We start from the raw sequence: 25450 nt of genomic DNA on the forward strand, positions 1-25450 counted from the left end.
AAGAAAAATCTCAAATGAAATTGTATAAAGACTGAAGTTGCAGCACTGCTTGTCCAGTGCTACTATATAGCAGTGTCTCTAAAGCACTATTTTAATATGAGAAAGACCACCAAGAAAGTGTAAATCACACCTAATCATTCTTACATTTCTCTCTGCTGTATAATATTAGGCAGAAGCAGGTGACATGTATATACAAAGTTTATATTAGAGAAATATGCATCTTCAATTATATATCACTGGAAAAAAAGGAAAGCTCCATGACCCATCAGAAAAGCATTCCCTGGAGAAACCTCAAGCCTTTTATTTTATAAAACCAATATTTATATATATTTTATTGAAGTTCTCAAGTTTTCAAGTACACAAAAATACAGTTCACATTATTAATCATATCTACATCCTGCCCCTTTCCCTCAAAAGCTGAGGGCGATGCACTCAGGATGGGTGATTCATTACCAATAAATTATTCCAAATGGGACACAAGGATCTTCAGCACTATAAGCCTGCACTCTAAATTAACAGATTAGATTTTTTGTGTTGTTGTTGTTGCTTTAACAAAAAAATAAAAATAAACTATATACAACTCCTGGCTTCAGTGGAATTCAGCCAACATGAACAGAAAGTCATGCTGGTGCAGGTGGTACTATGGCCAATACACCGTCACATTCATAGATAAATGAGAATTTACATCCCTCAGTAGCTGTCTCAGTGCCAATGGAGAAAACATGAACTGACTCCTAATGCCTTGGTTGCAATCATATGCATGCAATTAGGCTGGCTGAATTCCACTGAAGTCAAGAAGATTTAAACAAAGATTGCACCCACTGTCAGAAGTTACATGTTCATACTGCTTGCTCAAATAAACTGGATGTATACCATGCAGTATATGTATATATAACTAACAAAGGAAACAAAAGCATCTTACCACCTGTTTTTTCTTAAAATGTACTGAAGCAATCCTAAAAATATACAAGATTCTATCCCCTTTTGGCAGTGTCATTAAAGCAGAAGACAAACATGTGGGCTTTCAACTCCATATTCAAAGGCTGTAAACTTTAACACCCAGCAGGAAGTAAGTCCAGCTGAACACAATGAGGCTTACTTGAGAGTAAACATGGAGAATGATTCTCACTGTTGCATATGAGTGAGCTGCACAAGTTCCAAGGCTCTAGTTTTCAACCGGTAGGTCAAGAACTAGGATGGCATCATACTTTAGTATAACTATAGTAAAAACAAACCACAGCTACTTGGGACCAGACACCACAAGGAACTGTGTTTAACTTAAAACTGAAAGTGGATGTTCTTGATCTCCTGTGGTATACAAAAGAGAAGGCATGGGATGAGGGATGGCAAGTTCTTGCTTCTCCTGAAGCAAACCAGACTGCATGTATCTGAGGTCTGGATTCCATCTAGGTTAATCATAAGGACACTTTATTAAGCTTCGGCTTAACCTACTGCAGTTTCTGTTTGGAACATCTGATATAAAAAGAACTCTTATATTTCACAGGAGCAATATGTTATGATGACAGACTCAACAAACTACTGTACTTGTAAAGTACTAGGAAATCAATGGTCAAAACATTGCAAGCACTACTATTAGAGATCAGAGTATGCATGCTGGATACAAAGGGGGAATGGGTGTAAAAAGCCAGACTGCTGTGATCAAAGAAAAGAAAGCTATTTTTATGGGAACACTATCAAGAGCACAGAAAAAGAACATTGGAAAGATACTTTCCTACAAGAGCTATAATAAAGAGAGACATCTTCTGAAGAATGATGTAATGCTGGATGTACTGTAAGCACTAGCTAATTTGCAGAATTGAGTCTGGAGGGACTGAACCTGCAGCAATTCCCCCTGAATCATGTGTCACCACAGTTGCAGGGCAGCAATGAGACAGAACAAGATGAGGCATAAATTGCTTACAAGACTCTGGTCGTGAAAGAAAAGGAAAAGGCAAGGAGATCTTTATGAATTAACTTTATAGTAAAGGGGGGAAGTAAAGAGGTGTGAAGCAAGAAATCTTTAAAAGCAATGTTGTGTAACAGCAATACACCTGGGAATCCAGTAAGGATTGATTTAAGAAGGTAGCGACTTAGGGCCTAAGCAAAGTGCTATAGAAAACAGGCTTAGTTAGCAGCGTTGCCTCCAATGCAGGCAAGAGACAGGAAGAATTCAAAACTTCAGAGCTGCCAGCCTGTTCAGTGGGAGGAAAGTAATTTCCACAAGTAATTTTTTTAACGGGGAAAGTAAACGAGTTACAGGCACAAAAGACTACTCTCTTTGGAGATATCGCTGTCTATCCATTTATCTATCCATCATCTGATTATTTATTCATTTATTTAAGTTCTATACCTCCCTTCATCCAAAGATCTCAGGGCAGTTCACAGCATAAAAATGCAAAATAAGAACACAAAGCAGCACTAATAAAAACAAGAACATGAACAAAACAAACCCATACTGCCCCCCCCAAAAAACATTTAAAAGGGCATAGAATGTTAATCAGCTGACAGCCTAGTTGAAGAGGAACATTTTCACCTGGCACCTAAAGATATAGGTACAGAGAGACAGGAAGTGTTCTCAAGGAAGGGTGGTCTCATGCTTTGCACATCTACTGAGAAACAACAGCCACTCCCTGTTTCCTAGAGCAGGAGTCTTCAACTTTTCAGACCCAGGATCCACCTTTAATACAAACTTGCATTGGGAACCCATTCCTTAATTCCCCACTGCCCTCCCCCCCCATTCCCCAATAAGAAGAGGAGGAGGAGGAGTTTGGATTTGATATCCCGCTTTATCACTACCCTGAGGAGTTTCAAAGCGGCTAACAACCTCCTTTACCTTCCTCCCACACAACCTTGAGTGAGGCTGAGTGAGGCTGAGAGACTTCAGAGAAGTGTGACTAGCCCAAGGTCACCCAGCAGCTGCATGTGGAGGAGCAGGGAATCAAACCCAGTTCACCAGATTACGAGTCAACTGCTCTTAACCACTACACCACACTGGCTCTCCATTTGTATGTTAGCAGTGCTGCTGTTGCAACTTGCCGTGGATCAGGCCATAACCCAGTGGTGAGTCCCAACCCACCTGTTGAAGACCAGTGCCCTTCACTAGTGCAAAATACATGGGTGGAAATCACCGGCCATTCATTATATTACAGATCTGTGTATATATATTCAACATGTAATGAACAAAGTTGCCCAAAGACTGCACTTGGGGTGTGAGTGTGTGGATATTCCACTCTTCCAAAACAAAGATCAATATTTTTTATTACTCATATTCATCTATCATGCACAAATCCTTGGCCAAAAAAAAAGAAGAAGAAGAAGTTCATCTCAAACAAAGATGTATTTGACTTCCAAATCTTCTAGGGTTGGGCACTGGCAAACTGCTAGCTCTCATATATCACACAGGCAGGCTGATTTATGGGCATTCAGAATCTGAGTAGGTTCTCACTTGTAAATCTTAATGCATGGGGATGAAAGACAGTTATACAAGACTACAGTGATCTATCAATTGCCAGGAAGTAAAAGGAGCATATAGCATTGGAGAGGTACAAACATTCATGCTTAGGGTCACATCTGAAGCCATCTAATCTAACTACCCTTTCCCCCCATTTTTTGTTTAAGTTTGATGTATCCCATCTAAACTAGCCTGAAAAATACTTAAGGGGATTCACCCAACCAGCCCTGTGGGCAAAGTCCTGTGCAAGGAGTTCCGCTTGTGCCATGGAGCCTCCCCTCTCTCCTCCCCCTGTATACCTTGAAATTGGCTCAAGGGAGGGGACAGGAGAACCCCCAGGACAGCAGGAGAAGTAGAGGGGGGATCGCTCCATCTGGCTAGCTGAAATACTTGCACCAATGGAATATCCACCATAGATGTAAAATTCCACTCTCAGACTGTTTTTCAATATTACAATTGCATCAACTTCACAATGTTCTCTATTGCATTTTGTCTTTCAAAAATAGACTTTTAAAACAGTCATTTTGGTGGATGTACCTCTTCAGCTGAAGTGTATTCTTCCTTTAAGGTGAATATGTGGCATTTCCCCCCGCACACTATCTTTTTTCATTTCCTGTTTGCAGCTAACTATTGCAGACATCCCTCACTACTTTGCTTAGTGGAATCAAACAATTTAGCAGGCTACTTCTTTTTTAAAAGCATGTTTTTGTTTGTTTGTTTGTTTGTTTGTTTGTTTGTTTGTTTGACTGTTTGCCTGCCTGCCTGCCTGCCTGCCTGCTTGCTAGCACTAGGCAAGTTTTCCCAATTCTGTGTATCCTTTATGGGTTGAATATGCCAAATTGTTCTACTCTGCTTATCTTCCAAATGCTTATAAAATAATTCTATAATCACTAATATGCTCTTGCCCCAATGTAATTTCTCCTTTCATTTGTTCTCATGATTTATTATCTCTCCCCCACCCCAGCAGCCCTGGCAATGTGTAATCCGAGGATCCCAAACATGGCACCTGTGAGCACGCCATTCACAGACATCCCCTTGCTGTTGACTCTCTGCAACATAAAAGTATGGTAGGCCATGGAGAGGGAGAAAGAAACAATACATTTCTTGTTCCTTTCAGCCACCCACTTTTAAAGCTAGACAAAAGATAGGGGAACACTCAGCTTCCAAAGTTGCTGAGAATCCACAATCTTTAATAAATAGGTTAAACAAATGGCAGGAACGTCTGAAAGTTAGGCCTGTTCATGCAAAAAGGGTTGAAGTTGTGCCACACCAATCAGTCAAGCTCTAAATATACAACAGATGCCCAAGATAGCAGACAGCTACATTCCAAACAGCATTTGCAACCATGAATGCACCATCACCTTGAAGACACTGCTTTTTATAAAGATACTGTGGCTTACATGGTGGGAAAAGGCAATATCCTCCACAACAGGAGCACCCTAATCCTCATGATGTCCAGAACAGAAAGCAGAAACATCTAAATGTACACAATATTCCCTAAACACAGAGAAAAGTCATGAGTTGTAGTTGCAACAAACTGAACTCAAATTGGTCGTTCTCTTTTTCTATCCTTCAATTGCTATTTTCAGCCAGTTGCTTTAATTATCTGCAACTCCACTAGGAATGACATTTTCCTGTGGCTGGGAGAAGAAAGGCATCATGCTGCATTAATGCTGATGAGCCTCTCAAAGGGTGAAACCATGGCACCCTCTTCCAGCTTTGGCCTGCCAACTAAGGAGGCATTTAGCCAGCACCTAAAGCCATTACTGACTGATTACCAACAGGATTACCAGTCATGCTTTAAAACCCCCCACCACATTTTAACCATGGGTGATAATACTCCTCATTTCAGATCCACCAAAGTCAAAGGTAGCACCAAGATCTGTGTGGCAAAACACACACACACAGACACAAACAGAACTGCAAAGGCAGGTTAAACCTCTTTGCTCAAGCCAAATGATGTGTTGGTGCCAAGGCTCAACAATGATGGATAGGCTTATTAGTGGTTCCGTTATCAACTACTGAACCTAGAGCCAGGGCATATGGTTTAGCAGATGCTCCAAGGGAAGGGCTTTATTGATGGGGGCCACATAGGTGTCGTCTTATGCTGGCCACGGACAAGAGATTTCAAACGTTGTTAGACAGCTTACCATATTTACTACCATTCCCAAAATGGAAAATAGAATGAAGCAGCTTGGTTCTGAAACCTATTGCTCAGATATTTAAACTGAGCTAACCAAAAACATGGTGTGTTTTTGGAATCTTCTATCTGACCCCCAAAACACACACGCGTGCACGTGCGCGCACACACAGAGGATTTTAGTGTTCTGAATTACCTGATCTTGTTTTGGACATGAAATTAATGTGTTCCAAAAAGCTTTGCTGTTTAACTCAGAAGTATGTTCCAACTAAGTTCAGTAGAACATGCTAGTATGTGTGCTTAGACTTTCACTCTTCCCACACAGTAGAACACAGGATCAGGCAGCCCAAGTTTTAAACATTTGTAGGCAGGCAAGGGGTGACATAACTGGGCTCCTGAGCCCCACAGGGATGCCACAGAAAGAATGTAGTTGGTCAAGGTAGCTGTGGACTCAAAAGGTTGAAAACCTCTGGGAGTGGGCCTTTTGGGAAAAGATCACATCCACAGTAGGTTCAGAGTCCCACTGCCATATCCAAGATAGCACTTGGATGTAGCACTACTACATCATATTATAACTGAGTGATCACCTGTTGAGAAAATACTATCACAGATGAGCTCATGAATTATTTGATCCTATTACTTGAGGCTATGAAAGCTAGTTGCAAAGTAATAATTTTCACAGAACCTTGCAGCCAACTGTGAACTTGCCCTCTATAATTCTGAATAGGTTACTTTCATATATAATAGGCAGATTTGCTTTTCAACATGATTTGTGGTTAAAATATCTCAAAGTTTCCATCTATTTATCATCCTACGTGAAGATGCACTTTCAGGAATATTTACTTGCCGTCAGAATCCTACAATAAAGAGGTGAGACATCAACCTGGGTTTCAAAATAAACATTAACAACAACTTTTAAACGGATCTGCAATGGGTTGCAAGCTAGGTATTAATATCACTCAGTACTGTGTGGATCCCTGTTGGTTTAGGAATTGGAGTATTGCTCCTTATGCCTGTGGCTCTTTTTGGATAAGCCATCTGGCTCAGGTCCCCTTCAGTGGTAGTCTCTCTACTCATATTCAACTATATAGAGGGAGCTATATTGAGGTCACCACCCCCAACTTGGTGAGGTGAGCTGCTTAGGCCACTCCTTCTCTCATGGAGCCTCAAAACTTCGATTGGTAGATAGTTTCATCGACCAGCAAAGTCTTTTATAACCAAACCTCTCCAAAGAACTGTATTGAACACCCCCATCTGTATGGAGCCTAATTGTTCAGGGAATTTTTGTTCGAACTTTTGCAGATTTGTCTCCCCTAGAAGCACACCCTTTACTAGGATTATGCACATGACTTCCTTCACAGCTTCCAACATGTGAGAAGTGGTACAGTATCCCACCCACTGGCCATGCTCCCAAATGATGACGCGCCTCTTGGCTGTGGGCCCCAGTGACCACACAAGGTTAGTGAGCAAATTCTATCACATTACTTCTTGGGGTTTGGGGGGGGGGTTTGGAAATTGTTGTGCTTCATTATCTTGTAAACTATCTTGGTGGGTTGAATTTTTAATGAAATAAACGTGTTTATTGTTTTTAACAAAAAGGAGAGGAAATCTAATTATGTAATTTAGACAAAACAAAACATATGTTTGCTAAAACAGCTTTTGTCTGTTTGTTAAACAATCTACCTTAGAGAATAAAAATGAAATAATCTGACATCAATCTGATATGGAGGACTGCACAGTATGGAAACTTTCCAGTTGGCTCTTTTTAACCACATTGGATCAACATTTATCTAGGTTGCACAGAGTGGTTAAAATAAGTACTTGCACACTGCCATTGTTAGCACCTTAGCTATGACAATTATACAGGTTCTTTTAATGTGTGTTCACTTTGGCACTCCTAATACTTTAAAACAATTTTTCTGTGCTTATCTAAGTGTTGTTTTATTAGTGTTCCCCATTTAATGGAAACTCTTAGTCCCTAGTGATACAGCCTGCAATTACTAAACTGGTCATGTAAAGTCAAATAAAACTATCCTTAAGTCACTGAAATTGAATGTTTACAGTTATCACATTGAAGCAGAAGGCATGAGCAGTACCATTATCTGTCATCTCATTTTATTTTATTCATTAGTAACAAACGTCATGGAGGATAAGGCTATCAATGGCTATGTTACACCTCCACTGTTAAAGGCAATATGCCTATGAATATCAGCTGGTAGAAATCAGAAGTGAGGACAGTGGTGCTGAGCTCCAGTTCTGCATATGTGCTTTCCACAGGCATATATGAAAAGAGGATACTGGATTAGATGGACCCTTGGCCTGATCCAGCATGACTTTTGTGATTGTACTTCATCCTGTTCTAAAATCTGGAATTCTTTAATTCAGTTGCATCACATGGATGTAGTTTAACATTCTGTTTAAAATCAAGGTATAATTTGCTATCAACTTCAAACAAATAGTTATTCAAAATCACAGATACATATGCCCCGCTTATCCACAAGTACCATACAATTTTTCCTTACCTCACTAAAAAGGAATTCCAAATTTAGCACATTGCTCCCCAGGACTGCATTTTCCCCATTTTTTAAAGTCTAAAACATATTGCTGACATTTTTAGGGTGGTTATGGTGCCTAAATAAAGTAAATGTGTAGAGAGCATTCTACTGCAGAGAATATTCACTGCAGTGTAGTAGCAATTTCATATAATACCTTGATTATAAGAAAGGGCTATAACTAAGCTATCACAGAACACAGAGCCCATGAATAGAGAGATATTTGAGGAAATAAAAAGTGTATCGCTGCATCCATAGCTGTCAACCGTCCCTTATTTGACGGGAAACTCCCTTATCCCAGTGCCGTTTCCCGCTACTGTCCCGGACTGATGATGTCCCTTAAATTTCCTGGGTTTCACGCTCGCCCGGCTCCGGAGGGAAGCAGTGGCTGGGGGTCCTCTGCCTCGAGAGAGAGCGCACGCACGAGCTGCCGCATCTCCGTCTCTCCCTTTTCCCCCTTAGGGGCGCGTCATGAGGAGACGGGTGGCGGCGGGCGGGCAGGCAGCCCCTCTCTTGCGAGACTTCCGCCGCGCTGCCAGGGGAAGCCGGAGGCAGCGGCGGCGGCTGAGGAGGCGGCCTGAGGGAGGAGGAAGAGGAGGGGATGGGGAGGGATGCAGAAGGGCGGCGCTTCAGCGGCCACTGCAGCGCCGCAACCGCCTCATGCTGGGCTCGCGGGCAGCGTGGGTGAGAGTCTTTCTCCCTCCCTCCCTCCCTCTCTCTCGCGCAGGGAAGGGCTGATGGAACTCCTTGTGCCAGGACGACGGCAGCCCCGACATGCTGCTTAGCATACCCTCCAACCAGTGCAGCATCTTAATGTAGTGATTTCCCCCTCTGCATCCCTTTTGCCGGGTTGCTGCGCTGTGGGAACCACCGCTTGAGGCTTCGTTTGGCTGCTGGTTGACTAAAATCCCTTATTTTGGCTGCTGATCTCTTATTTTTGAGGCTGCTAGTCCCTTATTTTCAAATCTGTAAGTTGACAGCTATGACTGCGTCTTCAACTCATGTGAGTCAGATATTGTTCATAAAAGTGGGGGACTCAGAAGCATTGCAGTTGTATAAGTACAGCCATCTTTTAATATGAAATAAATGAAAATTAAAAATAAAGCAAAAAAAAAAAAATTATATTGGAAAGCATTTTTCAGTTATGTGACTTCTCCTGTATAAACCAGAAAAAGTAGAACTTTCATTTTTTGTTTTTGCAAGATGTATGCCCACAAATGAACCCCATTGAATCAGCCTTACCTGGAGCCATAGCTTGTTATTCACTGCATCCCTCCCTGTAGCAATGCACTGAAATGTAGCATTCTGGCCTGCGTTGACCTCCACATCCCCAAGCCTCAAGAAGTGAGGAGATTTATCTGTGTGTAGGTGGAGAGAGAGAAAAATGTTACCCAAAATATGTTCAGACAAAAAAAGCCCATTTACTTCTCCCCAAAGATACACATTACTGCAGCCTTTGGTTAAAACTAATTTTTTACATGAAAGAAAATAATTGTTTCAACTCAAGGAGAGAGAACAAAACAGCCTTGATCTTTCTTCCTGCACCACACAAACTCTGCTAAAGCTTGTCAGACATGAATTAAAAGTGATTTGTAATAAGCCAAAGCGTAAAAGGATGTGAAACCAAAAAAAAAAGCCTAAAAACTCTGGAGTGAACTTCCATTACATTATACATAAAACCACTGCAATGAGAAACCACTGCATTAACAATACAAACAATCAGATTTAATTAACTCCATATAGTGTGACCTAGTGCCACGTAGACATCCCTGTCAGTAAATATCACCTGCCCCACTAAATACAGCAACATTTGACCCACTGACAAAGCTTCTCATACTAACTGTCCTGCCTCGAGGAAAGCTCAGTGACAAAACCATCCTTGTGAAATATTAGGGTTGAAAAAGGCAGTGGTGGCAGTCGAGAGAGAAATATGCTACATAGTTTGCACACACATTACTCTTCTAAATTACCTGGTAACAGGCCACACATCAAGAGTCTAGCCTTAGCAGTTCAATAGACTGGCCCAGTCTATTACCTTTGCAATTAACCAAACAACATTCAGTAATGCTATGCCTGTGTGGGGTGTGGGGGAAGGCTCATCTTAATTAGGATCAAGGGCCATGTTTACTGCCCTACAAATCCTATACTGGAGAGCTGCTGCTGTTGAATTGAACCTATGGCCATCCTTGCTGATAAAAAATGATAAAATGGAAGAAGCTGGTGATGGAGGCATCAACTCATGGAGCTGGCTTTGATGACACAGGAAACTAAACCATGATAGTTAGGTGCTACTAACCTTGCATGTAAGTTTCAGGGGAGCAGCCATGGATAACTGTTTATCTTTTCAGAATCTGAAAAGTCTCAAGAGTACCTTCATGTCTCATTTTACTCTATGAAATGCTGTATTACAAAATTCTGTTGGGTGACAACTTTCCAAAATGTGACATGAAAAACCTTAATTTATTTCATTTTTCTCTGTTGCAGGAGCCTTGAGGGAGCCTAGCAAATTGTAGGATAGTTGTGGGAAATAGAACACACATGGAAGGTGATTCTAGCCTCTTCTCTCAAGCTTGTAGTTCATCCTGGACCCAGAGGTTCAGTTGTGACAGTAGTCCCAATATGACTTTTCAGAACCCTCAATGGATATAAAGACAGCTATTTCATTGGATTTAAACCAAGTGATCATCATTTCAAGTCTTTGCACACTTAGCAATCAATTACTATAATGAAATTTATACCATTCTGTCCTTGATAACCTCTCGGAAGCTTTGGCTGCTGCAGGATGTGGCAACAATCGTGAAGGTGGTTTGGTCCAAGAAAGCACATCCATACTAATCATAGAATCTTAAAATTGTAGAGTTGGAAGGGACCACAACGGGCATCTAGTCTAACTCCCTGCAATGCAGGAAACCTTTGCCCAATGGTGATGTGAGATTAAAGTCTCAAGCTTTACCAACTCAGCTACTCCACATAGATCAATATAGTTTATTTATGTACTGCTTTTTGGCCTAAAGGGTCTCCGAATCATCTTCAGGCATGATTTTGCTGTTTTGATAGGGCTCTCTGCACACACTTTAAATGCCATTTGCTCAACATTGGTTGCTACAACACTTAAAAGTGTTATTATTATATTGACAATAAGTTGAGCTAAATCCCACAGGATCATGAAGAAGCAAATAAGTATTTTACAGATAGGATTTATAGAAGCTTGATTCTAATGCTGTTTCCCAGAAATAGCTCACTGGGTAGAACAGAGCCATTGTGCCAGATTGCCAGCAGGTGGTTGCTATTGCCCACCAGAAGGGAATGTGGAGGAAGCAAGGCGTCAGGGCGGTCAGTGTTGGGCAAATGCACCAGCAGTGCTAAATCCTCCTGCTGGTGCATTTGCACTACACCAGTCTCTCTGCTACCTCTCCCCTCTTCCTCCAGTGAAATCCACCTACTGGGAAGCTAGCCGAGTGGCTCTACCCCACCCAGCAAGCCACTTCTGTTCTCATTAGCTGGAACCCCAACTAACAGAAATCTTATACATCTACATTTAACTATAAGCTACACGTCTGTGAATGTTGAGAAACATTAAATTCAGGTATTTAAATTAACAAGAAAACAAGATTAATTCACTGCTTCAAAGGTGTCATTTCCCCACTTTTTAACAAATTGTAAGAGGAAAAACTAGAGGAGAAGGGTGGAGGGAGGACACCAATGGCTGGATGATGGAAAACGCAGTCAGACAATATTGAGCCTGTCTTGAAAAAGACAGAGAAAAATGTGACTCTTAATCATTACTTACCACAAGGGTAACTCAGAACCTGGATGTCATCAATGGCAATGTAGCCATTTCTTCCATCTGAGACTTCGGCCTCAAATATTACCTGTCAAAGAGAAAGAAAAAAATGTTTACAACCGTCACTGCTACAGAATTCCCATCAGTGCAGGGTGCAGATATAAGACAACACTTTTTCATTACAGCTGAACTTCCTGCTACATTTCACTCCTGAATTTAATCATTTTCACCATTCTTGATTTACACAAAGGTCAGCTATTAATTAAGGCTACTTCAGTGCCCTTGCCCTCTCATTCTGGCCTGCAATATGCAGAATCTTTAGAACAAATATACCATTTTAAAAGGAAGCAAGTATTTTCCAGTAAAAAGAGGGCAGATTTTTCACATACTGCCTAGGAGACAAGGCCCTTCATTTTCTACCTCAGCAATTCAGCTGAATACCACATTCACAGTGAAACTGAAAGTATAAGATTAATATGCTCGTACGTATCTTCGTTCTCTGTTTCTGCCAAGCAAGAGATAAAAAATGTGATGGAAGGAATAATAAAGGCACTGGTATCATAGCTCCTCTGATGCCTAGCCGAAATCCGTGTCAATAGCAGCAGCAGAAATGGTGTAATCCTCCGCAATAAATGGATAGAGTTATCTCCATGCCCACCTGAACTCTGAGCACTGCAAGACTCCAGAGATGATGCAGAGAGAAGCATCAAGTACTAGAATTCAGAGAGTATTCCGTTTCAGCCCAAATCATGAGCTCTCAACCTCTCTCTGTGAGGACCAAACATATACACTGATTTCTTGCTTGATTTTATTCTCTGTATCATTAACATGATATTAATGTGCGTTTGCAGCAAGATTTGATTGTATTTTTATATTGTTTTTTAAAGCAGCCAGAAAACACACACTCTCTCTCTATGTCTGTGTGTGTGTGTTTGTGTGCGCGCGCCAAAAACAAAACAAAGTAGAACAGCATATCATCTTAACTGTGTAGTTCTGCCTTCAGGCATAGGGGTGTTGCTTTTTTCTTTTCTAATTGCCAGTGAAGGCTTTTTTTAACCCTTACTCACCCACCATTTCACTGTGGTCTCGATACTCATGCAACCTTCATGCAAAAAAGGCCAGTTTAGCTAAATGCAACATTTCCCCTCAATACAAACTGCAGGAGGGTGATCCAGATTAGGGCCTCCATGCTGACAATTATGAGAGGGGGAACTGACACTGAGTTCCCCCATTCCACTCACAGAGCTAAAATTCCCAGAGTCCCCTGGAAAGAGGACTTGATTGCTAAGCCACTCTGAGAGTTGTAGCTCTGTGAAGGGAATAGAGGTCTCATAATATCTCTCAGCACCTTTAAAAACGATAGTTCCTAGAAATCTTTGGGGAACCCATGACAGTTAAGCAGGGCTGGCCCCAGACATTTTGGTGCCTGAGGTGAACCAGGCCCCACAGAGCCGTCTTAAGCATATCTGGCACCGTGGTGCAAAGATCGCTCCGGCGCCCCCCGCCTTTCCCAGAGTTGTCGAGATTTCCCCAAGCCTCTGCAGGGATCGCTCTCCTTCTGCGGAGGCCTGGGAAGGAAGCTGCACGCCCGCCAGCCATATGGTTGATGGGGCACAGCTGGCGGACGTGCAGGGAAAGGGGAGGCCGCCGGCAAAGCCACACAGCTCCCCCACTCACTGGGGCGCCCCCAGATGCGTAGGAAGGTCAGGTGGTACCCAGTGCTGAATTTTTTTATGGCACCCCCCTCACTGATATTGTTTTTTACAGAGGGTACCCCAAAGTTGTTGAGCTTTTTTAAGGAAAGGTTGCACAGAGTTTTTGAGCTTTTTGGGGGGCAGGGAACACAATAGTTGAGCAGCTTTTTTACCAATACGCCCACCGGGGATATGAGCACTGATTTCTCTGGCAGATCAGCCTTTTTAATGCAATTAAGCCCTGGAACAATGCTTTGCAAGAAGGGGAGAGCCCAGCTTGTTCAAACACCCATGTCTACAGAGCGGTCAATGCAATATTAATGCGGAAACACAAACCCCACAGCAGCCACCACTGGAGGAAACTGTTCTAAAATTAAGGGGGGGGGGATATGCATTCTAATATTTGGAAGGAAACTGGAGTGAGGGAACCTTCTCCACTCCCCCCCCCCAAAAAAAGGTTCAAGAAAGTGGAGTCTAGATTTAGGCTGAGTGCACACCATACATTTAAAACACCTAGAAAGAGCAGCACCCAGGAAGCTGTAGTTTGTTAAGGGTGCTGGGAGTTATAGCTCTTTTGGGGTAAGCTACAGCTCCCAAAATTCTTGGAGAGTGTGTGCTTTAAAATATGATATGTACACAGACTTAGATAGTTTTAATAGGGAATATAACAGTTTTATAGAAGACAGAGATCTACCAACAGTCCAAAACATTCATAATCAGGTATCTGAAGAAGCGTGCGTGCATACCAAAGCTCATACCATAACAAATTTAGTTGGTCTCCAAGGTGCTACTGGACAATTTTAGGAAGGATTATTTTAAGGACTTTTTTAGGGAATTTTTTTTAAGGACTTGATTTTTTGGGGAAGAGATTTTTGAATAATCTTTTTCAAGAATTTGTTTATTTTTTAAAAAACACCTTTTTTTGTTAAGCACCTTTCATCAATGGGAAAAATGGGAAATTCTTTCATTCCTGGAAAGGCAGGCCTCACATAGAATCATATAATTGTAGAGTTGGAAGGGACCTTGAATCTAACCCCATGCAACGCAGGGGGGATCTTTTGCCCAAACGTTGGGCTTGAACCCTAAGAGTAAGAGTCTCATGCTCTACCGACTCAGCTATCTGTGGGTCCAGCACTTACTAAAGAAAACAGCTACAGTGAAAGTTCGCATTTCATCATGGGATTATTGTGGTGATATATAGTCAGAAAACAAATAAATGAAACTTAATAAGCAAATTATTGATCTTTTGTCAAGTCCAATAACAAAAATAAATAGTATCAACTACTTTTACATTATAAAAATTAATCTTTTGCTGCTTTAAAAATAATAATCAACAAGTTTACTCTACCATGACACCATGAGCAGTGAACATTTTTAGCTTCTAATTGGTAATTGGCAGTAAAAAAATGCAAAATTAAATGACCCTAGATTCATATATACCCAACCTTGGGCTGACTTTCATAATCGTATCTGTTCAGTGGCCAGTGTGGAAAAGAGATGAGAGATGGGGTATATTCTATATACACAGAGACTGTGTTAGCATCTCTCAATAACAGGATATATTCACTGATTAACTTCCAATCACCAAGTTTCTCAGCCGAAACATAAACGATGGAAGAGACACCACATGCTTCCCAGAACCTTTATAAATTGTGTATTATAAAAGTGCATAATCAATATGTTTCTAGGAGTGTCATTTTGCAGCTTGTTTCTTGCATCTTCATGTGTTCTATTTAGGCATTAACTTAAAATACAAAGGGGGCTAGGAAAGGAGAGAAACATACTACCTTTGCCATCCCATCACCCTTCATGAGGTAGATAATGAATTTATGAGGTGGGATTAAAAACACAGATTTTCCAGGATTCTAAAACGTGGAAGAACCTTCCATGTTTACAGTAAGCTGCTTGTTCTACAAGAATGGGGAGGAGCTTCTGTGTTTGTGTGCTAATGTAGAATTAATTTAATTCTAGATGAGAATACCTGCATATGTCTTTTTTGTTTGTTTGGTTGGTTGGTTGTTTGGTTTGTTTGTTTTTTTGTTTGTAAGGTTTCACACAGAATCATTTAAGCAATTAAAAACATTCTAGAGCATATAAAGCTTAGACTGTCACAATCCAACGTTTTGTGTTTATTATAATCCATCTCTAGGTAAAGGTAAAGGTACCCCTGCCCGTACGGGCCAGTCTTGACAGACTCTAGGGTTGTGCGCTCATCTCACTCTATAAGCCGGGAGCCAACGCTGTCCGCAGACACTTCCGGGTCACGTGGCCAGCGTGACAAGCTGCATCTGGCGAGCCAGCGCAGCACACGGAACGCCGTTTACCTTCCCACTGGTAAGCGGTCCCTATTTATCTACTTGCACCCGGGGATGCTTTCGAACTGCTAGGTTGGCAGGCGCTGGGACCGAACGACGGGAGCGCACCCCGCCGCAGGGATTCGAACCGCCGACCATGCGATCGGCAAGTCCTTGGCGCTGAGGTTTTACCCACAGCACCACCCGCGTCCCATAATCCGTCTCTATATACTCCTTAATATCACCCCACCAAAGGAATCATCACAGAAGGCTTACATCCTTTCTTTTAGAATTTCTTTGTTCAACAAACAAATCAATCCCCAGTTCTAGTCAATCGAATGTAAGAAGAGAAGTCTGGTCTAACTAGAGACAACACCGCCATCATGAACACAGAATTTTACTGGAATGCGTTAACATTTTATTTAAGAATGCAAAATTCAAGAGTTTGCTTGGTGGTAACCCGAGCTAATAATTTTCCCTACAAGTAGAATGGATATAATGATTATAGTAAATTACAGCTTTACACTGAGTATATGGAAAAGCCGACATGATTGCATTGGCAGCAGTGAGATGAGAAACTCAAAACTTGAGATAAAAAGACAGGCACTTGACAAAGCAGGCATCGCCAAAGTGGCAAGCAAAATGGCTAATTGAACCACTAGCATTTAGCACTTGGTTAAATGATATGACCTCCTCTCATATCCTCCTGTACTCTACTTGATCCCAACTGCTGAAACGCAATAAATAACCCTTCCTCCATTTAATTCCCCTCCTGCACATTACTTGAATTTTTGAAACCAATTTGAAGCATTGCTAAATTTTCTAGACACTTAAAAAATAAAGTTAAATGGGGCCCTTAGACACGAAAGCCAAGGCAATATAAATTCGCTAAAATGGACTTCAGAACTTTTTTTAAAAAGGGGGGCGTTTACTGAAATGAAGTTCAAATCTAACAGGACATAAAAAGTTGTAAAATGCTAATGAGCACCTAAAAGTATAAAAATGTTGAAAAGTAATTTTAAAAATGAAAAGGGCTTGGAAATTGTTATCAAATTTACTTTGAGTTAAAAAATGTGAAAGAGCCAACAACTTCCAGTGAATTGAATTGAGACAAATCAATAGAGTGATTTGCTCTATGTTCCAGAATTGTTCTATGTCTTATATGTTCAGAAATTCTTTTTTCCCTCCAAAGCAGAAATGAGGCTAAATTCAGAAGTGAGGAAGAGTCAAAAAGTCTAAGTCCAGACTTCAGAAAATGTTCTAAGTTAAGCCCGTTTTTGCCATGTTTCTTTGGCTCCAACAAAAGAGTCAAAAGCTGAATAGGTGAGAGAAAAACTCCCAAAGGAGAGGCTCTAGAAGAGGACACTCATTACCTCTCTTCTTATATTTTTGTTTTGTCTAGAAGTAGGAGAACCATGCAGAGATGATACCAACATTAATAATAGAGGCAAGGTCTCATTTATGTGTGGTTTGGGGAAATCTAGCTGTATCCCTATAGTATCCCTACCAAGTTCCTTTGAAGTTCTCAAAATCTGAGGTTCTTGCTTGCCTGGCATTTTCCTTCCCTGTACATTGTCTTTTATCTTGTCACGTATGCCACCTTCTGAGAACATGAGATCATTTGCAGCATTTCTGTTAAGCCTTTAAGAAGCCATCAGCATCAAGGCAGAGTGCATTTTTATCACAATTATTTAAAATGAGAATGTAATATAATGTATGAGAGGGTTCTTGATACAACAGAATGCATTAAAGAAGAGAATCCAAAATGAAAAGAAGGATAAAATATTGGAGAAAATAAAGGAAAGTGAAAAGAAATTGAGAGCAAAACCAAAGTCACAAGAGATCTTGAGAGAAATAAAATTATATCAAGTACAATACATGAAAATGATGAATCAGGAGATAGAATGGAAAATTAAACAAATGAGACAAAAGACATTTGAGTCGGCTAATAAATGTGGGAAATTATTAGCTTGGCAAATGAAAAAAAGACAAAAATTAAATACTGTTACAAATTTAGAAGTGGAAGGAAGGAATATACAGAACCCATTTGAGATTAGAAACTGTTTCCAGAGGTACTTTAAACAATTATATACACAAGGGCCACAGAAAGAAATTGACGTAGACCGATTTTTGAAAACAAATGGATTACAAAAAATTTCTCAAGAAAATAAATTAATGTTGAACTATAAAATAACTGAACAGGAGGTAGAAGGTGCCATTCAGAATATGCAACTAGGTAAATCTCCAGGACCGGATGGATTGACTTCTAGATACTACAGATCTTTAAAAGAATGGCTAGTACAACCTTTAAAAGAAGTCTGTAACGAAATAATGGGAGGAAAAAGGGCACCAGAGTCGTGGAAAGAAGCGTATATTACACTTGTACCGAAAACAGAGACTGAAAAGACTCAGCTTAAGAACTACCGCCCCATATCATTGCTCAATGTGGATTACAAAATCTTTGCAGACATTTTGGCTAAAAGACTAAAAAGAGTGCTAGTGGAAGAGATACATAAAGACCAAGCAGGCTTTCTCCCGGGTAGACATCTGTCTGATAATGTGAGAAACATAATTAATATTTTAGAAAAATTACAAGTGAACATAAACACTAAGGCAGTTTTGATATTTGTGGACGCGGAGAAAGCTTTTGACATTTCTTGGAGTTTTATGAAGAAGAACCTACAGGGGATGGGGGTAGGCCAAGGTTTTGAAAACGGTATACGTGCAATTTATTCAGAACAAAAGGCTAAATTAATTGTAAATGACGGAAGAATTTAATATAGAAAAAGGGACACGACAAGGTTGCCCAATCTCCCCACTGCTTTTTATATCGGTCCTGGAGGTTCTGCTGAACATGATTAGAAGGGACCAGTTGGTTAAAGGTATACAAGTCGGAGCTAAACAGTACAAGTTGAGAGCATTTGCAGATGACTTTGTATTGACGTTACAGGAGCCAGAATCTAGTACTAAAAGGGTTTTGGAACTGATTCAAGAATTTGGTCAGGTTGCAGGATTTAAACTGAATAAATTAAAAACTAAGGTTTTAGAGAAAAACTTAACTGTGATGGAGAAAGAGAGGTTTCAGAATGAGACAGGTTTAACAGTGGTTAAGAAAATGAAATACCTGGGGATTAACATGACAGCTAAAAATGGGAATCTATTTAAAGACAATTATGAGAAATGTTGGACTGAAGTGAAAAAAGACTTAGAAATCTGGTCAAATTTAAAGCTTTCACTGCTAGGCCATATCGCTGCTATAAAAATGAATGTATTGCCTAGAATGCTGTTTCTGTTTCAAACATTGCAAATTTTGGACAAAATGGACTGTTTCAAGAAGTGGCAGAGAGACATTTCTAGATTTGTCTGGCAGGGCAAGAAGCCTAGAATAAAATTCAAAATACTAACGGATGCAAAAGAAAGAGGTGGATTTGCCCTGCCAGACCTTAAACTTTATTATGAATCAGCAGCTTTTTGCTGGTTGAAAGAATGGCTGCTTCTGGAAAACGCAGACATTTTGGACTTAGAAGGTTTTAACAATGTATTTGGGTGGCATGCATACTTGTGGTATGATAAGGTTAAAGCACATAAAGCATTTAAAAACCATATTGTCAGGAAAGCATTGTTTAATGTTTGGATAAGATATAAGGATCTACTTGAAAATAAAACTCCAAGATGGCTGTCACCGATGGAAGCAAAGGCTCTGAAAAAGCTCAATATGGAGGCCAAATGGCCGAAATATTGGGAAATTCTAGAACAAGAGGGAAATAAACTGAAATTGCAGAGTTTTGAAAAACCAAAAAATAAAGTGCGAGATTGGCTTCATTATTATCAGATAATGGAGGCATACAATCTGGACAAGAAAATTGGCTTCCAGGTGGAAAAGTTAAAATTGGAAACAGAACTGTTAGATCCCAAAACTAAGAATTCGTCAAGAATGTATAACTTGCTGTTGAAATGGAATACTCAGGATGAAACAGTGAAATCTGCTATGATTAAATAGGCACAAGATGTAGGACATAACATAATGATGGCTGACTGAGAACAGTTATGGACCACAGGTATGAAGTTCACGGCATGTAATGCCTTAAGAGAGAATATTATGAAAATGATATACAGGTGGTACATGACACCAGTCAAGCTTGCAAAAAACTATCATTTGCCTGACAATTAATGTTGGAAATGTAAAGAAACTGAAGGTACATTCTTTCACCTTTGGTGGACGTGCCCAATGATTAAGGCTTTCTGGGAGATGATTTATAATGAAATGAAAAGGGTATTTAAATATACCTTCCTGAAGAAACCAGAGGCCTTTCTCCTGGGCATGGTCGGCCAAATGGTGCCAAAGAAGGACAGAACTTTCTTTATGTATGCTACAACAGCAGCAAGAATACTTATTGCAAAGTATTGGAAGACACAAGATCTACCCACTCTGGAAGAATGGCAGATGAAGGTGATGGAGTACGTGGAACTGGCGAAAATGACTGGCAGAATCCGACTGGCAGAATTTTTTTTCTTTATTCCCCCCCCCCCCCCAAAAAAAAAATAAGTGTGTCCTATGGGCCGTGCATCCTATAGGGCAAAAAATACGGTAATCCCCCTGGGTCAGTAGCAGGGATGGTAGTACTACAGCTGCACAGAGATGGAAGGAAGAGCCTCTCGTTACTCTTGGCCCCTGGAACACTGTGGAGCATTGTGGCAGGACCCAAAGACCTAATGCACCTTGGAAAATGTACTTTCACCAAGGGCTACTGCAATGGAATTCCATTAGGATCAGAAGAAAGAAATAGATTTAGAGGGCAAGTAAGCCAAAGAAGACTGTGAAGGCATTGTGGTGACTGGATATTTGTAAGACCATGCTCACATATTTTTAAGTTTCAAAAATAAGTATAGGACTAGTAATCAACATACAATGGTACCTTGGGTTAAGTACTTAATTCGTTCCGGAGATCTGTTCTTAACCTGAAACTGTTCTTAATCTGAAGCACCACTTTATCTAATGGGGCCTCCCGCTGCCGCCGCACCACCACTGCACAATTTGTGTTCTCATCCTGAAGCTAAGTTCTTAACCCGAGCTACTATTTCTGGGTTAGCAGAGTCTGTAACCTGAAGCATATGTAACCCGAGGTACCACTGTACAAAGGAAATTACAGGTGGTCATGATGTGTGAAAGGCTTGGAAAAGCGTGGTTGACTGTGGAGTGGGCTGTGGAAAAGAGCCTGTATCTCGTCAGAACGCAATATGTCATTGCTCATTTCCTCCATAATACTGACCCCTGGGCTTCTACCACCTTATCTTGAAATATACATTTAATTCTACACATGTGCAAATACTTTGTTCTCATCACGCGACAGGTCTTTCTTTTTGGTTGAGGATTTATTTTCTCCTGCTAGGCTCTACATCATTAAGATGAGCAGAAAGGCAGATTCCACAGCTAGCCAAGTTCTAATTGTCCTTATCATTTCAGCAGATCATTCAGCCGGCAAATCATCCATTTCTCTCCAGCTACAGGAAAAGATGGATTCTTGCTAGCTTAATTATCCGAAGCTTGATCTCAGATGCAGGTCAGTTCCAGTGCCTGGTGTCAAGGATGGTGTTAAGGGACTGGAGACAGAAGGGACTGCCATCATGACAGCACAAAAGCCAACTTACGCTTCAGCTAGGAAATGAAATGAGTTTTGTCCTTCATGCTGGTTTTTCCTCACTTCATTTCCTTCAAATTTTGATCCATTCTGACCTAATTCTTGCAACTCCAGGAGTATTTCTGGACTATTGGCTGAATTACTAAATACAGAATATATATTATATTTTAAGACATCTGAAGAACACTAAGGACAATGAGAACTAAAAATTCTTAGGATTCTTTCTTTAAATGTAGGCAGTTTAAAGACTCTATTATTACTATTATTATTATTAATTTCATTTCTATACAGTTTACAGTTTTAAGGGGGGTGGAATCTTAAAGCTGTTTATAACACATTAAAACATCAAATAAAACAATCCAGAATGAAATGTTACTGCAAAAAATAAAATAAAAAGTATACTGTACATTCAAAGCACCGTAATTAGCAGGAAGCAAAAATTTCAAAATGAAGCATTACAAAGGAGGTCAGCTCATTTAACACAGCAAAGATAACCAAAAAAAATCTTAAACCCACTCAGAAGACTGTAGCTCTACAGCCTCTCTTGTTTCAATGCAATTAAAAGTCCAGCATCTCCTTCAGAAGCAACAAAACTGCTGGAGGAGAGATGATGACTGATTTGCTCTTCCCATGGTCCTCTGCAGCTGCACTGTTGCAAATGAAGCCATGGTTTGGCTTCCCATGTTATCCAGGCTTATGGCTTGTCTCCTCCAGACAAACTACAAGTTTTAAGCTGAAAAACAAACTAATTACAGCTCATTGTTTTTCCGGGGAGATACAAACCATTAGCCTGGGTGTAGGAAATATGCTAAGCCAAACATGGCTTCACTCACAGCAGAAGGACTAGAGGAGGAGCAAAGAGACCATGATTTTTTTCCCCTGTGTATCTGAAGAAGTGTGCATGCACACGAAAGCTTATACCAAGAACTAACTTAGTTGGTCTTTAAGGTGCTACAGGAAGGAATTTTTTTATTTCGACTGTGAGTTTATGCTTAGCCACAGTCTGGCTTGGCATTATGTGTGAACTGGGTCTTTGAGAGCTAAATAGATTGGAAGCAATTGCAATATACAGTCTTTGGAGCAGCACAAGTTCCTTCCTGAAGCAGCGAGACTGGAAAGGATGTTTCAACATGTATTTTTACCTAACCCACAGAATTTTTGTTGACATAATAAAATGAATCTCCCTTGTGAAACTTCCAGATAATTTTTGCTTAGCTAATTTAGAAACCATGAAAACATAATTACTTCCATTTGAGTGCTTAAGCAATGCTGTGCAGCAGGGTTTTCTGCTGACAGAGCCCCAGAGGATTTTTATTTTTTTTAACATACTAAATCAAACACTTGGGTGGAAAATTTGTAATCTAGCCTTTTATAGATTTTCCAGTGAAGAAACACATGCATCTCATGAGATTTAAAATGGAGTTAAGTGACCATCCTCCTCTTCTTAAAACCACCGATATTACTTAACATAGTTGGGCAGCAAGTGTTCCCCATTGTATTTTCCTAATGATATTCAACCAGGGGAGTGTACTATACGCACTGTTATTTTCTCAGCAGAGGTTTACATCTGACAACTGATTACACAAATACATTGGTTCAGCTCAGCCCACCCTTTCTCCCGCAGGATCATTCACGATGTAGACAGTCCTCTAGAGTTTGTTTGGCAAGTGATTTTGGCAGGAAATGTGTAGTAAAACTAGCACAGTTGAACAACAATTCAAGCATATTAACAGGGGCTGGCTGAAATTATGTGCATCCCTCTTTCTGAATGAACACTGCAGCATGAATTAAGCGAATGATCTACAGCTGAGAGTACCAGACAGCAGAGGGATGCAGTGAATTCAGGGAAATCCAAAGCATGATCTGTCCAAAATGTCCTGAATATATTGAAAAACCCAGTAAGGGCTTCCCTTGAAGGAAACCCACTTCAGCTATCCTTCTGGAATTTGACAATATTCATCCCATCAAAGAAACTACCATCTCTCCAAATTTCATCTAATTCAGCGTGAAAAAAGAAAATTAGGGACCTATTTGTCCCTAATTTGGAAGTCATTAACTTCTCATGAGGGGCTACTATGTCTACCAATTTCATTCAATTATGTCAACAGAAAAAATTATAGGCTTTAAAAGAGAAAAAAATCTGCATAATAGTGAATTAGGGAGGAACAAAGCTTAATTTTCTGAATTAAAATTCAAACCTGAACTGAATTAGGCATGACACAAAGCGAGTCGAAGGCAGAGGAAGGCACACAGAAAGTTGTGGAAAAAGAAGGGGTGGTTCAGGAAAAGAAAGGGTTAGTACATTCCCTACTTTCCCCACTCCCCACTATCCCTCAGAATTGGAAGGGCTTGAAAGGTGAAGAGCAGCAATGGCTTCCATGCAAGAGAAGTCTCAGGATGTGGGCCCGCAACCCATCAGAGGAGTGTATATAAGCTGGAGGAGGGGAGGGACCCCCTGTTTCTGCAGCTATGCCATAGGGCCCAGACCTGTGGGTCGCTGCCTGGAGGCTAGAAGAATGTCTGTGTTTGTATCACAGCACCATGGAAACTGCCTTAAGTGTTGTGTTTGCCAATATAGAGTTAACTAGACATTTGCTTTTCTTATCTGGGATGGCACACATGGTGAATGTGTCATTATGAAAGGCTTCCGAGCTCTCAAAACTAGTGTTGAACAAAGATAATTCCCCTCTAGAGGCATTGAGTCATTTAAAACCCCATCCCAAGAGACCAAGTCCAGGAGAGGGATGGAAGGATCACTCCATTTTGTGAACTTTAAAGGATGGAACTAATTGAGAAAAGAGAAGATAGGAACTCCACTTCCAGAGCTAATTGGGGGTGTATAGTGAGGGGATGGAAGGAGTCAAGGAAGTTACATCTAATCTTCCCTTCAAACTTGCTGTGCTCTGCAGTAATTCTTTTTGTGTTGGAATAAACCCTTCCCTCTTCTTCTCTAAACTCAAATTACAGTGCAGAATACTTCCCCCTTCATTTATAAATGCATCTAGGGTGAGAGTTAGGAGGTATAAAAAATCAAGAGGACATAATAAAATGAGAAGGCAATGATTTGCATGAAAATTGGCAATTTACTCATTTTTGTTGGGTTTCGCTTGCTAGATATTGGCAGAATAGCTGCCTTCTGCCTATACATTTTGCAGATGCATGACTACCATTGTGGGCTTTCATGAGAGGTAATGCTTGCTTTTATTTGGACTTTCTCACTTTACATTCCAACTTCATGAAGGCGATGGCATGGAATCTGGGCTCTCACTTTTATTGAACGAGGAGTAAGCTTGAGAATGTGGCCCAAGTGAACACTAAATGGCAAGACAAAGGAAGCAAATAAAAATCCTCATGAAAGTCTGAGTAGAACACATATCAACAGTAGCTTTGGGAATTTCCCAGAGCTTTTGAATTACCAGATGCATGGATCAAATGAAGTCATATTAACAGTGGGCTTGGATTCCATCTAATCAACCGTTCCCAATCATCTAAATTCAGATAATGGGGTAACCTTGAGTGCATATGTGGGTGTTTGCAAGTGTCTCATTTTGTCAGGTCTGATTCATCATTTTTAAAAGCTTGAGGGAAGCAATATTAAAATGTGGACTTGGAAAAATATTAACATTCCCAAAGGTGGTAATTATATTTTACTTAGGTGGGGCCAGCCCACCCGCTCTCTGCTGTTCAAGTCTTTTGGGTACTTCATGTATTTTCTGCCCGCACTGTTCCTTTAGTTTAATAGACAAAATCAGGTTTATGTGTTTCAGTAGCCTGAAGGGGAGAAAAAACTTGAACATCACAGAGTAAAGAGATGCATAAGATATAATGATAGGACCTAAGTCTTCCAATGCTGCAAAGTCACACAGGGTTTGAAATATAAGCAGTGCAAGCACACA

General features: G+C 40.5%; 1 protein-coding gene across 15 annotated transcripts in view; it reads right to left on the reverse strand.

Annotated features, from left to right (window-relative positions):
* The window catches only part of PTPRK (protein tyrosine phosphatase receptor type K), a 333584-nt gene that overhangs the window by 150519 nt on the left and 157615 nt on the right, over positions 1-25450 (reverse strand). For all 15 annotated transcript variants that reach the window (XM_080999488.1, XM_080999496.1, XM_080999492.1 and 12 more), the window contains exons 4-5: positions 11934-12015; positions 9386-9501 (exon numbers count right to left, since the gene is read on the reverse strand). In XM_080999488.1, coding sequence (XP_080855614.1) covers positions 9386-9501; positions 11934-12015 — 198 coding nt within the window. The remainder of the gene's footprint in view (positions 1-9385; positions 9502-11933; positions 12016-25450) is intronic.

This window comes from Podarcis pityusensis, assembly GCF_964106645.2.
Source record: "Podarcis pityusensis genome assembly, chromosome: 3".
Taxonomy (NCBI): Eukaryota; Metazoa; Chordata; class Lepidosauria; order Squamata; family Lacertidae; genus Podarcis; species Podarcis pityusensis.